The sequence below is a fragment of the Strongylocentrotus purpuratus genome, unplaced genomic scaffold, assembly GCF_000002235.5.
Source record: "Strongylocentrotus purpuratus isolate Spur 01 unplaced genomic scaffold, Spur_5.0 spur5_scaffold_5, whole genome shotgun sequence".
Lineage (NCBI taxonomy): Eukaryota > Metazoa > Echinodermata > Echinoidea > Camarodonta > Strongylocentrotidae > Strongylocentrotus > Strongylocentrotus purpuratus.
In genome coordinates, this window is record NW_022145611.1 from 17228602 (window position 1) to 17244589 (window position 15988).

At 37.5% G+C, this 15988-nt stretch overlaps 1 protein-coding gene across 4 annotated transcripts in view; it reads right to left on the reverse strand.

Moving 5' to 3' along the window:
* LOC577479 (girdin) overlaps positions 1-15988 on the reverse strand; it is a 70060-nt gene that overhangs the window by 10365 nt on the left and 43707 nt on the right. For 2 of the 4 annotated variants that reach the window (XM_030998799.1, XM_030998801.1), the window contains exons 9-25: positions 14665-15733; positions 14045-14360; positions 13512-13639; positions 12988-13077; positions 12538-12687; positions 11882-11957; positions 11090-11251; positions 10090-10353; positions 9436-9641; positions 8595-8700; positions 7938-8083; positions 7125-7214; positions 6653-6701; positions 6292-6451; positions 5325-5459; positions 3550-3678; positions 853-945 (exon numbers count right to left, since the gene is read on the reverse strand). In XM_030998799.1, the coding sequence (XP_030854659.1) occupies positions 853-945; positions 3550-3678; positions 5325-5459; positions 6292-6451; positions 6653-6701; positions 7125-7214; positions 7938-8083; positions 8595-8700; positions 9436-9641; positions 10090-10353; positions 11090-11251; positions 11882-11957; positions 12538-12687; positions 12988-13077; positions 13512-13639; positions 14045-14360; positions 14665-15733 (3369 nt within the window). The remainder of the gene's footprint in view (positions 1-852; positions 946-3549; positions 3679-5324; positions 5460-6291; positions 6452-6652; positions 6702-7124; positions 7215-7937; positions 8084-8594; positions 8701-9435; positions 9642-10089; positions 10354-11089; positions 11252-11881; positions 11958-12537; positions 12688-12987; positions 13078-13511; positions 13640-14044; positions 14361-14664; positions 15734-15988) is intronic. The other 2 variants (XM_030998800.1, XM_030998802.1) reach the window with 1 other exon arrangement.

Consider the following 15988-nt stretch of genomic DNA (forward strand, 5'->3'; position numbering starts at 1 on the left):
GTTTCAACAAATGTTCGACTTAACCAAAATATTCCTGTGTATATATACATATCAACACGATAGCCCAAGATACAATGCAAGACCACATGATGCACAAAATGCAGACATGCACACTGAGTGGAGGACCATACATCAATAAGGAATAATATTCTCATGCTACCAAATAATATGAGTCTATGAAACATAGTGAGGAAGATGGTGAAAATAATACGGAAGAGAGAGGAAAAGGATATACATGCAGAAATCTACCCAGAAATAGTAAAGATAATTGATAGAAATATAAAGAGATTGATTCAAGATGTAAGAGATGGGAGAAGGGACATGGTAACACAGATAGAAAGAAAGGGAGAAGGGCAGAGATGAAGAGAGAAAGGCAAGAGGGAGGGAAGATACAAGGAGCAAGGGAACAAGCAGGATGGGAGGGAGGAAGAGGGAAAGGGAAACGGAGAGGGAAAGGGAAAGGGAAATGGAGAGGGGGAGGAATGGGAGGAGGAGGAGAGAAAGAGAGAGAGAGAGGGGGGGGGGGGGGCAGAGAAAGCAGAAATAAAGAGATGATTATATTCTCCAAACAAGAGGGGGGGGGGGAAAGAAAGAATAATATAATGGTTTAGTAAGAAGTGGAGAAGGAGCTTGGAATAGGATGGAAGAAAAAACAAACATGCAAAGTTTGAAGAAAATAAAAAGAAAGAAAAGAAATGATTGAAACTTAAAAGGGTACAGTAAAGACTCAATCAGGGGTAAAAGATAGAGCCAAAGCGTGATAGAAAAGAGATAGAGAGCAGAATTGATACATAAAAGAAGAAGAGCAAAGGTGCGTCTAGATGGAGACAATGTGAAGGTAGTGGTGCATACCAGTGTAGCTGAAACTGTTGGAGACAGATGAAGGAGAGACACTGGAAGGAGGACTCTCCTCCACAGAGTACAGGCGACTGCTCCGACGATGAGCTATGTCAATTCAAGACGTTGAGGTGTGGAGGGAGGGAGGAGGAGGGTAACACAAGGGATACACATCGTCAATGAGGATGGGCTTTTGATAATACGGTTGTTAACCTCTTGGTAATGAGGTGTAGTGTAGAGGGGAGTGTAACCGGTTGAATCGTAGCGTAATGAGAGGGATAGTTGTGACACACGCGCTTGACATGGTCAAAGGTCAATTCATGGAGCTTCAAATGGTTTTCTCTCTATGGAAGGGAACTATTTGGAGCTCCATGAGTTGACCTTTGATTGCGTATGAGTGCGCATGCCATAACTAGCTCTCGCTCTCAATACGCTGTTGGATACTAGGTTAGCCCAAGATAACTTGGACCAAAGTCTTTTGAAAATATTTGTTAGGGTTACCAAGGTCATACTGTATCCAACTGGTTTAACCCGTACATTACCAAGAGGTTAACTTACAAAATGTGTGCGAGACATGATCAAACATACTGACCAATGTTCATATGTATACATGTAATGTATGCATCTGCTTTATGCCCCCCCCCCCTCATCCCCCTGAATAATGAGATGACAGTGAAGCAAATGACTGCACATAAATTGTAATCATGATTGCATCCCAGGGTTTCATACAAAAGCTGGCTAATTTGAGTTCTCAAAATCACAGGTAAGATTTTGTTTGAAAGCTTTAGTTTAGCTCATGACGGTTTAGTTTGCTCTCTTTTGTTCCTTTCTTTTCCTTTCTTTTTTCTTCCTTTTTTTATGACACATGGCATAGCAATGATAAAACATCCTATAAAAGTGCATTAATCATAATGATTGCACACATATACATAATTACCTCTCAATCCCTTCTCTTCAGATATAATATTATGATACGATTCATTTGTATAAATACAATTTCATACATATTTCACAGTCAAGTATTATAGACAAGATATACAAAAACTGATTTAATTTTCTATCATCAAAATATGCCACATTAAATAACAAAGATATCAAGAATCAAATGGCATACCTTAGATGACAGTTTCGATTTCAGCTTCAATAAATTCCATAATAAATATAGCAGAAGCAATATAGTGTCAATATGGCAGTAAATAATTAATTTTACATCTGATTTATGTATGCAATGCATGATTACTTTAGCTTGAATGCATATAAATAGGTTGGCTAATTGGTCATGAGTTGGAAAATGCATTTAATATCTACTCTGTTACAATCCTAATGTGTAATGATTATAGCACATGGCAAGGTTTGTGGAAAGCAATGAAAGGGCATTAGAAGCAATACAGCTGAATTATTGCGCTCCAATAGTTGGATTTGTATTGTTTATTGCATCAGCTAAAAGGTTTATCACTAACTACTGCATTCAAGATTTGTTTTTCTTTCTTTTCTTTTAATTCGTTTTAGATGGGCTATTTCCACTACATTATTCTTAAAGCTTTTTTTTTCTTTACAGCAATGTCAATCTGGCTTTAGAGGTACAATTCAACAATTATAATGACACACTTTTTGGCTAAAAAATGTACATGGGTTGTTTAGCAACCCTGTTTGGGTAAAAAATATTGCCCACATTCTTGGATGGTTATTTCGCCACCAATGTCATTCTATCTTATGTTAAATAGTACCTTCAAGGCTGATATACATGTACTTGAGCATTGTTAGTGCAAAAGCTACTTTCCTTTCTGTTAGGTCTCATCAACCAAGTTTGAGGAGGGGGGGGGGGGGGTGGAGGAAAGGAACCTAATAAAACCATGAATCTATACTAACTCATATTTTGAATATTTCAATTTATGATCACATTTCTAAATTTGTTAATGATTTCATCTTCCACCTTTGACTATAGACTATTCACTACAGGGTCATATTAATGTGTCCAATGCGCCTTGTCGAGTCTTGAGATTATGAAAAACCCCAATTCATTCTGGGGGTAAAAGTCTTGATAAGGAAGAAAGGGTATTTGAATACAGTCAAGGGAAACACAAATGGATAGGATGTTAGGAGCATGCCAGGATAAAGTTACACTACATGAAAGCTAAAAGCAGCAAATGCATGATTAGTAGATGTTAGTCAGCATCATTAAACCACACACAATAATAGCATCTTAAACATATTGATTTCAATCAAGCAGATAAGAGCTTCCTTGCCTCATTAGCTCAAAATATATCCTTTATGTTTACTCTTTCTCTGAGAAAAACCATTTGTTAACTATCACATGACATTTCATACTCCACAATTCCACAAAGTTATGGATTTGAGAAATGACGAAAAACAGGAATAGAAATTCAAGAACAATGGTCATATTGAAGAAAAAAAAGTTTGATAATCTCTCCTGAGATATATGAATGTTTATATATCTATAAAGAAATTCCCCCCCCCCCCCGCCCATTTTTTATTTTGTTCATCCAAACTCACCTAACTCACCTAAGCGTTAGAAGCCATAAAAACCCATCAATATCACACATCCACCGCTGAACAATTCCTCATCACAATTATAAGCAAGCACATCAAAAAACACAACAACAAAAGCATTATACAAATTGAGCAAGGGGTAAGGCATTAGTGCAATGCATGCTGGGTAAGGCGTGAGTGTGTGTGTGTGTGTGTGGTTACCTCTGTCTGATTGGCTGTCCTGTGATTGTGTGTCGTTGTGCAGCATAGGGGTACTGACACTGGGCATCATGCCCTTGTCCAGGGAGTCACGGGACATGCGCAGGTCCTCACTTGAGATGCTGAATGCTCCTGCAGCATCAAAGGGATGATGATCGATGTACGGAGGGAGGAGGAAGGAGGGAGGAGGGAGGAGAGGGAGGAGAGGGAGGAGATGAAGGGATGGAATGGAATGGAACAGAAGATGAGATGAGAAAGGGCCGGTAGTGAGTGGGTGGGGTCACAGTGGGGTTGTGAGTGGTGTCAGAGTACAAGGTGCGTCAAAAGATAAAGGAAATAAATATGAGTGGGTAGAATAACGAGGGAAGATGAAAAGGGCAGTGAGTTGGTTGGGTCAGAGGTGTGAAAGTGATGTACGTCAAAGTACAGGGTGTGTTAACAAAAAGAAAACATAAATGGGTATGGGATATGGGGATATCAGGAAAGAGGGGTCAAATTTGACAGGAGGAATGGTTTGAAAATTTAAGATAAAATTTGTTCAGAGTGTTTACAGGAAATGTCACATTTTAGTAAAAAAGAACGGGACATTTTTCAAAAGGAAAGAAGTGAACAAGTAGTTGAGAGAACATTAGGTTACAGAGAGAGAGTCATAAATACATTGGAGAGGGTTTTTTTTTTGTCAGTTGGAGTTATTCAAGAAGAAAAAGAAATATGCAATTTGATAATAGTTCATAGGGGTTACAAGAAGTACGAAGTTATTCAGTGGTGCAAAGAATAGAAGGCAAGGTTATGTATTTCAAACAAAAATAAAGAATTAAAATAATGTGCATTGACAAGAAGATAGAGGAGGGGGTGAAAATGATAGTTGAATATTGATGTGATTCAGAATATGGAACACATGGCCATGACATGGGGTTTGAGTAGGAATGATAAGTGTAAAAAATGGTTGGAGGCAGGGATAAAAACAAAATTAACAAATAACATTGATGCAAATTCGGGGAGGAATTTGTGCTCAGCAAGCAGGTACACAAATATCAGTAGCTAATTGTGTCAATGAATTTACGTGTTTTAAAACAAAAGTTTCTGCAATAATGTTTCAAAGGAACAAAAGTATACAAGTATAACAGAACATCTGCACAATGTTAATAATGCAAACATAATATTACACTTAACATTATCATCATTAACAGATGAAATTTAAATGCATGCAATATGACTGTGACATATATGTTTTAACAAATTTACTAAAAACGTCATAAAATACTGAGAGCCATACATGTGAGAGCTAGAATTACACCAGTAGGAATAAATTTGACAAAACATTTCTAACGTAACTCTTCTTTCTGGTGCTTGTTATTATGAAATTGAATATTTTTTTCTTCAGTTCACAGATGGTATTTAACTATACCAACAAAAATAGGCTGGATTTATTATCCAGATTCTGGCAGAGACCATTACATGTATGTCATATTTAAAGGCATGTTCCTTATTAAATCATATAATATGCAACATTTTGACTTTTTAAACATTATGAATATAGAAAAGAAATTCCCCTTCTCATTGTATGGCCCAAATGCTCCATTTTTCTTCCTTTTTCCAGTCAAGTAAAAAAAAAAATGACCCTTTTGCTGTATGAATTTGCCAAATAAAATAACATAATATTACAGCAAAATAAAATATTACCTTTTTGCTGTATGTATTTGCAAAATAACGTAGTATCAAAGCAAAATAACTTAAAATTGTGCTTTGCAGAAAACCAAATTGAGAGGGCTTTATACCTTTAGGCATTGAATCTGAATTTCCCTCTAATACATGAGAAGGCATGGATTGTCGATTGGCGGCTGATGACGTAAAGCTGTCTCTCTTTCTCCTCACCACCGAGTTGTTGCTATCCAAGCTTGATCTCCTATCGTCTGTTCACAATGGGGTATTAATATCATGGTTCTCGTTATAATGCCTCTTAATCGAGGTTTGCATGTACATGCTTTCCATTTTGTTCAAATATGACTTTACCATTACTTAACTTTACAAGCATTGCTTTTTAGTGGACCTCTCTGTTTCCAACATGTATTTCTTACATTTGTTTTAAATGCTTATCATTGATTTGTAATGTTTTGTTGGAAACATGAATAAATTGAAATTGAAAAAAATGAAATAAAATACAAGCTTTTGTTAAAACTGTCCCATCACCCAAAAAAAGGTTCAACAGTGAGGTAATCGTTACCTAACCATCTATGTGATCCCACTACCACTCATGATTTTTCTTCAATTTTCCCTCCCAATTTAGATCACCTATCAAACTGAAGAATCATGATATTTAAAAAAAAACTATAAAATTGTCATGCTATACCCAATTATTTCATACATTCAGACTGATTATACAAAGAGTACAGAGGATTTAAACCATGCTTGATATTAGTGAAAAGAGGGAATTGGAGGGTGTCATACAGTTCAAAACATAAATGTTATACACATAAATTTTACAAAGCGATGAATATATATAAATTACGTGATGAGTGCATCAAAGAATATATATGATCATATTCACTGAACAAGAGGTAGAGACAATGACACATATTCACCAATTCCAACATGTCACCTATATACTTAGCGCAATTAGACGATCATGATGGCCATGTATTATTATCAATAACAGTTACCCCATTGCTCCTCCAATGTCATGATAAATGCAATTTCCTTAGATGTAAAGGGTACTGAATATCAACATCCCATCCTATGTCTTACCTAATAATTTTTTGTTGCTCTCCATGACTACTGATCCATCCAGGGAATCGATACCAGAGCCGATGGACGATGCCTCCCCCAGGCTGTCCTGGGCTACATCTAGATGGTTGTCTCCATCCAACGTTCTCCTCTTCTCTCTCTCCTTGTCTCTTGTCTTGCCCTGTCAACGTCACAACAATATATGAATAATGTAAATTCAATGTGAATTACAATGTTATTCATATTTTATATGATCCCCTTTCAAATATGAATGATATAAACTTTGTTATATACTTTGTTGTTCAACTGAATTACAGCTGCATTACAAGTCATCAGAAGACATAGTTTTTAGAGCTAAAAAGAGAATAATCAAACTACATACCTTGTAGATTCTTTTCATAAATTTAAAGTTCAGTCCACCTCCTCTGCTCCTGTAATGGGCAAAGAAACGTATTGAAAAAAATATAACAGAACATCACTACTTAAAAGGTGCATCAATCAATATGAAAATACTGGGTACATATGATATCATACACGATAATACAGTCAAACCTGCTTTAGTAACCACCTGTCTACAAAGACCACATTTTTTGTTTCCCTTGAAAATGGTTTCTCATTCAAACATGTACTATAGGCACCTGTACATAAAGACCACCTGCCTATAAAGACCACTTTTCTTGTTTCCCTTGGTTGGTCTTTATAGACAGGTTTCACTGTAGCTTAAAGTCATGTACATCCTAATGGAAGAAAATCATGTATGAACATCTCATGGGTAGGATTTATAAATAATCGTTATAAGCACATTAATATTACATTGAGCATGGAATTGTATCTTTAAGGAATGAAGAACATACTTCTTTGATGGAGATATGTAACTCTTATACTGCTCCATGATCTTGTTTTCCAGCTTTTCCTTCTGACGTCTCATGTTGTGTAGCTGATCCCTGCAATGAAGACAATTGTGATGATTATTATTATTATTATTATTATTATTTATTTTGCACTTTCAAAAGAAACAAAATCAGGAAACAATATACAATGTACATAGGACATAGTAAATGAATACAAAAAATTGACACTTGCGCATAGATGATATATCTAATATTCCTCTTATGGCAAAATACAAAGACTTTTAATCTAATCACGGCCTACAAAATACTGCAAGTCTTCCGATATCGATCTAAGGGCTATCAAAGGGAACATCAAATTCCTACATAATTGCACAACTTGACATCTGAGAGTGGAAAATAGGTTACAGTGATAAAGTTTGCTCTCCTTTTCCCTGGCCACCATCTTTTGCACTCAGAATAATATAATTGTTGTCATTCTAATTTTGTAATCGGCTAGAATATATTGTTTTACTGTTATATTTCTTGTCAGCGCAGAATAAATAATAAATAAATAAATAAATAAATAAATGAATGAATGAATGAATGAATGAATGAATGAATGAATGAATGAATGAATGAATGAATGAATGAATGAATGAATGAATGAATGAATGAATGAATGAATAAATAAATAAATAAATAAATAAATAAATGAATAAATAAATAAATAAATAAATAAATAAATATATAAATAAATAAAATAATAAACAAATAAATAATAAATAAATAATATATGAATAATAAATAATAAATAATAAATAAATAAAAGTGACTTACTCGAGTTGCCTTGACTCCTCATGGTGGAACTCCTTGGTCTCCAGGGTGTTGACGAGAAGCTCAGAGTTCTGAGCCATGAGCTGGCTCAGCTGCTCCATCAGCTTACGGTTCTCCTCCTCAAGATTGGCATTCAACTGATACAACATCTGAAAGGAGGGAGACAGAGTAAGAGCAATGTGATGTAATGCGGGCAGAATCAATTAAGTGCACACACGGGAGTAACATGGTGAATTTGATGGGGACCAATTGTTGTAAAAGATTTTTGTCCTCTTAATTTCCTTATTGTTCGACTTGAGAGAAAAAAAACAGACATGTCTGGAATAGGGGACATAAGCTATTCATCATCATGAATCATAAATCTGAAGAAAAAAATTATTTGGTAACATGTAAATGTACATGAGGGCTATGATTGTCAAAATTAGGATACCGTGAATGCCGTGTATGCTGACTTTCTAAATATCACAACATGTTTAAACAACACATTGATCCAGGAGAAATGAGACAAGTATATCACAAGGACCAAATTGACTACAAATACATGTCAAAGCTGATCTTCCCAGCACAAAGCAAAAGGATAAAATGAGCTTAGTTTGGAGTCAAGTTGTCCTGCTGAGTGCTTACATGGACTAGATCTTATATTGGACTGAATCTACTCACCTCACATCTATGTTCTAGTTTAGCTCTCTCCATCTCCAATGACTGACACTGGTCTCTTGATTCAGAGAGCTGACCTTGCATGTTGGTCTGGTTCAAGGTTTGTGTTCTGCAATTTGGAATAAATCACAGTGTGTTGTTATCTATACAGTCAAGTCTTTAATCTACTCTAAACTGCTGCTCCCCAAAATCCATATCCAAAAAAATCATCAAAACACAAGGTTAAATCATCAAGGTGTCATTTCACAAAACCACAAAAAGTCCAAGTTCGCCGATACCCAATTGAAACGTGTGTTAAATGTAACACATGCGTTTCAATGGGTTGTCAGTGAACTTGTTCTTATGACGGTTTCGAGAAACGCTGCCCAGGAACTTACATCAATATCACATGTAAAAAATTGCAGTTTCTACGTCATGTGGGAGTGCATATTGTCAAATAACATTTATTAATGTCACAATGCCAGATATGGATTCTTATCCTGTGTGGAGAGTGGCAACTGTGAATTAACATCTTGCAAAGGATACTAGTGCTGTACAGAGGCTCCAACCCATGGATTTCATATCTCTAGTCCAATTTCCATCACGTACTGTAGTGCTATCATTAGTCTATAGTTAATTGTCCTTTCTTTAAAGGTCCACTGTACTACTTGTAGCTACTTGCTTCCTCTATATAGAAAACAATGCCTAATCAGTGACCATTGGTCCCCCATGATCCTCTTTTTTTAATGTTAATTGAGAGTTGAGTTGATGAGATAGCCACCTGTCAGTGACCTTTCTGGGTAGTATAATCCCCCCTAGCCAAACTATTACTGACGGCCTTTAAAAAAGGTGATTCCTGACTTACCTCTGCGAACCCTTCGAGGTTTTGAGTTCCTCCTCCACCCTCTGATACTCCTTGTCCATGCGAATGTGCTTCTCCTGGAGGATGTTGTACTCCTTCTGCAGGGACTCGACGCTCTGGGACTCGGACTTGAGCCGGCGGAACTTGGCCTCCTCCTCCTTGAGGGAGACCTTCAGGGTCTCCAGGTCCTTGTACCTCTTCTCAGTCTCCTGCAAAGTAAAGGGTGGATTCAGATGGTGTATCATGATTCTAACATCTCATACTGGCAAAATGTCATGAATTTTCAAAGCAACACATAAGTGTTTTTTTGAGATAAATCAATGTAACAATATTTGTCTATTAACTTCTTTGTGGCCAACATGGATATCTTTCTCCACTTATTCTCAGGGGAATTATTACATAGATTCTTTGGATATGCCCATATTCAAAATTCATATACTAGTTAACACATTATCAACTGAAAAATCTTTGCAGTGTTTGATGCTATATCCATCTGGGCCCCGTTGCACAAAACTTACCATTGATGGTAACTTTGCCATCAATGGTAAGTACCATGGTAACAACAAGGCTCAACAGTCAATCAAAGTTACCATCAATGGTAAGTTTTGTGCAACGGGCCCAGATGGATATAGCACTTTACACATCCTCCCATCTTACCTGGCACTTATGTTGTACATCCTGCAGCTCTCCCTTGAGATGCCTGTAGTGTGACTTCAGAGTGCCGTGCTCAGAGTCCAGAGACTCGTACTCTGTGGACAGTGTCTCATGGAGCTGCACCAGGTTCTCATGGTCGTTGAGCAGGGCCTCGTGGTTGGCACTTAGCTCCTCGAAGCGGTCTTTGAGTTTCTCGTAGTCAGTCTCCTGGGTGTTGAATTTGGATTGCACTGAAGACATCTGGGCTGAGATGGTGGAATGCTCCACCTGTGTGGATGAAGAAGAGGGAGGAAGGGAGTGTTAGGATGGGATGGCAGTTCATGCCTTTGACAAGATCATTCTACAGTTTTATAAGTGATACTATACTGAATAATGTCAATACCCTAAACGTAATTCAAGGATGCATTATCAGTACATAGAAATGGGGTAATGCTATCAGGAGATATGGATATATAAAGAAATAATATCCCTGAAATGACCCTTTCACTGAAAAATGAAGTGTGCAGATCTGCTTTGATGAGACATTGATCCTCCATCAGTTAGTCTCACAGGAATGACTTCAAGCCATAGATGTCCCTGTTACTAACCCACAGGCACACTACTAGGGCCCATATTCCACTACGATTTAAACCTGATGCCACGTTAAAACTTCTATCCAAAATCAGGTGTAACATAGAAGTTGTCTGAGGTCTACGTTTTCCATTTGTTTTAGACCCAGGGTCGGGTAACTGAATTAGTAGAATAAAGACCTACACGTAGCCATCTTACAATATCCTACTCAAAATACCAATTGACTACCCGCTATCTTCATAAAATACAAAATTATGCATGGATTTGAATGGATAAAAAAGGAGAGCATTTTATCGTAGACAGCCGAGGCCGCACGTTAAAAAATGAGTCACGTCTTTGGAATGGGGACGTTTGAAATCGGCCCACAGACGTAAATAATCATATCTGATTGATACAAGTCTATAAAAACCCAATTGCACACACACACACGTACCTGTAACTTGGCATTCTGTGCTTGTAATGACATGTTCTGATCCTGCAAGGATTCCACCTTGTTCTGGAACGACCTGCAGTCTGACCTCATCGTCTCGGACTGCTTCTCAAGGTTCTGAACCTGGGTCTGCATGTTGGTGTTTTCGGCAAGGAAGGTGGCATTCTGTGGAGCAGAAATGTGAAACATAGTATCATATAGTTCAAGATCAAGTTTTATTTCCACATCTGATTTTATAAAGCACAAGTACAATTTATATGCATATATAGAATAACAAACGTTAAAATGAAACATCTTCAATTTAAATATAGTAGAACATATTCTGAGCTGTATATACAATGTAGGATTAACATAATTACAATAATGGGACTTATATAGCAGGTTTAATCCATAGGCATGGGGCAACAGATTGAAAAGATCTGAAGCCAGCCTGTTTTCTGGGTTCGGGAAGGAGAAAAGAAGGAGATGATTGAGATTAAAGTTAATATGAGAGGTGTTGTGGTCTAGTAGCTTAGCCAACAGACTGTGGATAACAAGGTCTCAGGTTCAAGTCCGTGCCGCTTCATTAACATTATATGACAAGACATCAATCTATATAATCACACTTGACCCAGGAGTGGTAAATAGGTACTAAATACAATTTTTTTTTCTCCTCAAAATGCCCTGTGCTCTGGTAGTGGCTTCTGGAGCCAAAGCTGGGATAATAATGGCTAAGAAGTTCTAAATAACTCCATAAGGAGCGACTGGAAATATCATGAATTAAAAAAATTAAAAAACAACCGTAACAAAAGTTACCTTTCTTTCAACCTCTACTAAGTGATCTTTCATCTGCATGATCTGTTTCGCCTGCATTCTGTCACTGTCAGATCGTCTAAAAAACAGAAAGATGACACAAACAAAAATTAGTTGATCAATTGGAGAAATTGCTTGACAGGTAAAACAGGAAGAATAGCTTAAACACTATCTACATGTAGTAAGCATAGAAAGGGAATGTATCATCCTTCCCAATTCATCATCATCATTTTTAGTTCTCCAACATCCCTGTCTCCTTCAAAACTACTTTTATCAATAATTTTCCACCAGTTTCACGTCATTTAGCGAGGAATGGTTCACACAAAGAACAAATTCTACTTTTCTCTGACAAGGCATTCACCTTTCCCATCAAATTTTGTATCCTCTACATATTCCATCATTCTGCTTCAAGTTGCCTTTTTTGCAGTTTTCACTGTCTTCTACATTAAACTCTTCTTCATTACCATCATAATCATTGATTCCAACATTCACATATTTACGATTTACTAGTAGTTTAAGAGGAATTTTGAATTGATTTCCTAAATAGATCAGATATTTAAACCACTCCCCTTATTAACACAAACAAAAACAAAAACAAAAATAATAATACAAATAATAATCTCTCTGAATTTTCAGCCCAATGTCTTTTTATCACTCACTTGACTTTGACTTCATGTGTGGTGTTGGAAGATGGGGATTTGGCACTGCTAGTCTCCTGCACCAGTTGTTCTTTGACAATTGCATTATCCATTTTGATGTTCTTCAGCTCATCTGTCAGTTGTTGATTCTTGCTCAAACTGGATTGCAGCCTGGTGAAAAAGAATAGTAGCAGAGGAAAGATATAACACTAAAGGTTTCAAGTATCTACCTGGTGATTAACATCGAAACTGGAAGAGATAAAGTTGCTCTCTCTGTGAAATGTGAAACTGTTAGAGGTAAACAATGAGAAAAACTATTCCACATTCATTAGCAATCACAATATCCTTTATGAATATCTCTATGAAGTACTAACCATGACACACATATACATAACCAAGCAAATATTTTCTTAATGAATATGAAGAAATGGTTCTAGTTTGAAATATTTGAAGTTCCAAACAAAAACTTACTTTGTTTCTAAAGTGTTGATCTTGTCATCTTTGATGTCCCTGCTCTTTTTCAATGAATCTTCCATTCGGCTTTCCAAGTCTTTGTATCGGCTGAAAAAAATATTATATTTTGGAGGGGAAAAAAAGAAAGAGTTTATATTACATAAATAAAAGATGCACACATAGATGAAAAAATCTTTCACATCATTACTTTAAGATCAAAAAGAGAGATTAGGATAATGATCTACATGGTGTAAGATCACTTTTAAAAAAACATACAATGTTGATTTGTGTTACTTTTCCTTGAGCTCTAATTATGGTTGAAGATGAGTGCAAGATCAATACAAAAGATGTTGAAATGATATAAAAAAAAATACACAAACTTGTCATCAAGCCCATTATCATGTGCAGTACCTAAATCTCTTTTTCATCCCAGCAATTGCAAATATTCAGAAAACTCAAATCATGAAGTGAACCCCAAGAGATAAAAAGTGATGGTTCTGTTTATTACAAAATAGCTTCTTTATTCTTCTTCAGGATCTCACCTTTCATCTGCAGTAAGCTCTCGTTGGAGTAACTTCTCCTTGTCCAATCCTATGCGATCCAGTTCTGAGGTTAGCTTCTCCAGGTCATTACTCAGCTGCTGGGTCTTGATCTTTTCATTTACAAGTTCCTGAGAATAAGAAATTAAGAGTATATGTGAAGAATATGATGACAGAGAGAAACCATAAGTCTAATAGAAGAAAAGACATTGTCCCACAGCTTAAGTCTGCTTATGGAATATTTTAGTTTAAAAATGTTTGATTTCAATTTAAGGTAAGACTTATCTAGCCACAGATCCCCATCACTTCTCAGAGTAGTCTCCTCAAAATGAACCTCAGTAAAATGGATTGTTCTTGAACAGAGCATTATCACAGCTTTCAAAAGCGACAGGATCCATATTTCTTGTCATTATAGTCGTACCCTGTCACAACTATCTGCAGAGGTACTACACATAAAAATCATTTTGTGCAATCAACAACGAGCACCAAGGGAGAAAAGAATTGTTTTGCGAACAATGCCTTTAGCAATAACGAACCTCCCTGAGTGTGGCAAGTGTCTTTTTCTCGATCGTAGATTGTTTAAGTAGCTCCTTGTTCTCCTTCTCCAGCTCCTTGGCCCTGTCTCCGGATCCCTTGTTCTTGCCAACGGTCTTCTGCAGGAGCTTATTGTCCTGCTCCAGGCTGCCGATCCTGGCATGGGCCTTGTCCAGCTGCTGGTCCCTGGACTCCATCAGGCCACGCAGCCGCTTGACCTCCTTCTCCAGGTTATGCTTCTCCTTGGTGAGTGTCTCTTGGTCCAGCTCCAGGGTCTTGCTGTCTTTCTCCAGCTCCTCCAAGCGCTTCTCAGAGAGACTGTGTGTGAATTAGGAGGAATTGTAACAGTGAAGAGTTTATCTCCACAAGAACAGCCATAATAATCCATGCTATCCAATATAGAATGTTGAATAAAAAAATGTAAAAGCATATTACCTACGTATAGAACCTGCATATTCCTCATGAAATTTTTCTTCATGAGCCTACATGTATACAGTAGAATGAAACGGTATATCGGCCATATAATGTTAATTTTTTGATGAGATGAATTTCTGTCAAAGCTAGTATTACTTCAGATTTTTTTGATTTTTTCATTCCTTGAGTGAAATTCCTTCCGTCTTACCTGAGAGCTTCAATTTGTTTCTTCAATCTCTCCACCTCTCTCTCCAGGTCCTGGTTATCTCTCTCTAGCTTGTGTATCGTATCCTTGTTGAGCTCCGCCACCTTCTCCACCTTCCTCTTCTCGTTACCCAGCTTCATGTTGTCCACCTCTAGCTGTCCCACCTTGTCCTGCACCGTCTTGATCCCTTCCACCATCTTCTGCAGCTGCCTGTTCTCCCTCTCACACTCCTCCTTGTAATGCTCCATCTCCGTGATCCTGGTCGCCATGCCTTTCATCGCATCCAGCGACCTCTGCAGGGTCTGCGTGTCCGCTTTTAACCTCACGTTCTCGTTCTCGCAATGCTCCAACCGCTGGACGCGGACTTTGGAAGACTCCAGCGCCCGGGTCAACTTGCTGGTCTCCACCTCCAGCTCTGTATTGCTCTTCTCAACCTCATCAAACTTTTCACACATCAACTTGAGCATTTCAACATTCCTCAACAGTTTCTCCTTCTCCAACTCCAGAGCCTCACTGCTCTTCTCCAACTCCTCAACCCTATCCGTCCTGTCTTTCAATCTCTCCAAAGATTTCCGTAATTGCTTTGTCTCGTGTTCTGCTTTGGACAGTTTACTCTGATTATCCATCATGTCCTCTAATAATTTCCTATTCTCTTTTTCTACATCCTGTATCCTCTGGTCTACATCCTTCTTATTCCTCTCCCTCAGGGTTTCTATCGTCCTTTCCAATTGTTCTTTCTCTGTATCCCATTCCTTCTGGTACCTCTCAGAGTTCTCCTTGATGGTCATGATGGTGTCATCCAGAGCCTTCTTCTCTCTCTTGAGGACACTGTTATCCTGTTCAATCTCAAGATGACCGGTCATCTCCTTGGAGCTGGCCTGTTGCACCTTCTCCAGCTTCCTGCTGAGTCTCTGGTTCTCTTTCTCCACCTCCAGGAGCCGAGTCTGGGCTTCCAACCCAGCAGACTCTCTCATTGCTTCCATCTCCCGCTGGAGTCTCTGACATTCATTCTCTAATTTGTGCACTTTACTTGAAGCACTGTCATTGCACTCTGCTGACAAGGAGGTAGCAGCTGATGAGAAGTAAAACAAGGGGGGAAGAGTAAATTCAAATGATAGATTGCTTAATACAAACAGAGGTACAGGAAATGAAATACACAATCGATTTGAGATTGAGCTTACATAAGCATTGTAGCAGTTAAACTATCACACAAAGTCTATCAGAAGATGTTCAAAAATTTATAAATTTCTGCATTTCATCACATGCATATCATTATCGTCTGAAAAGATCCAGACAGTAGTTTACTAATATGTATTACAGACCATAG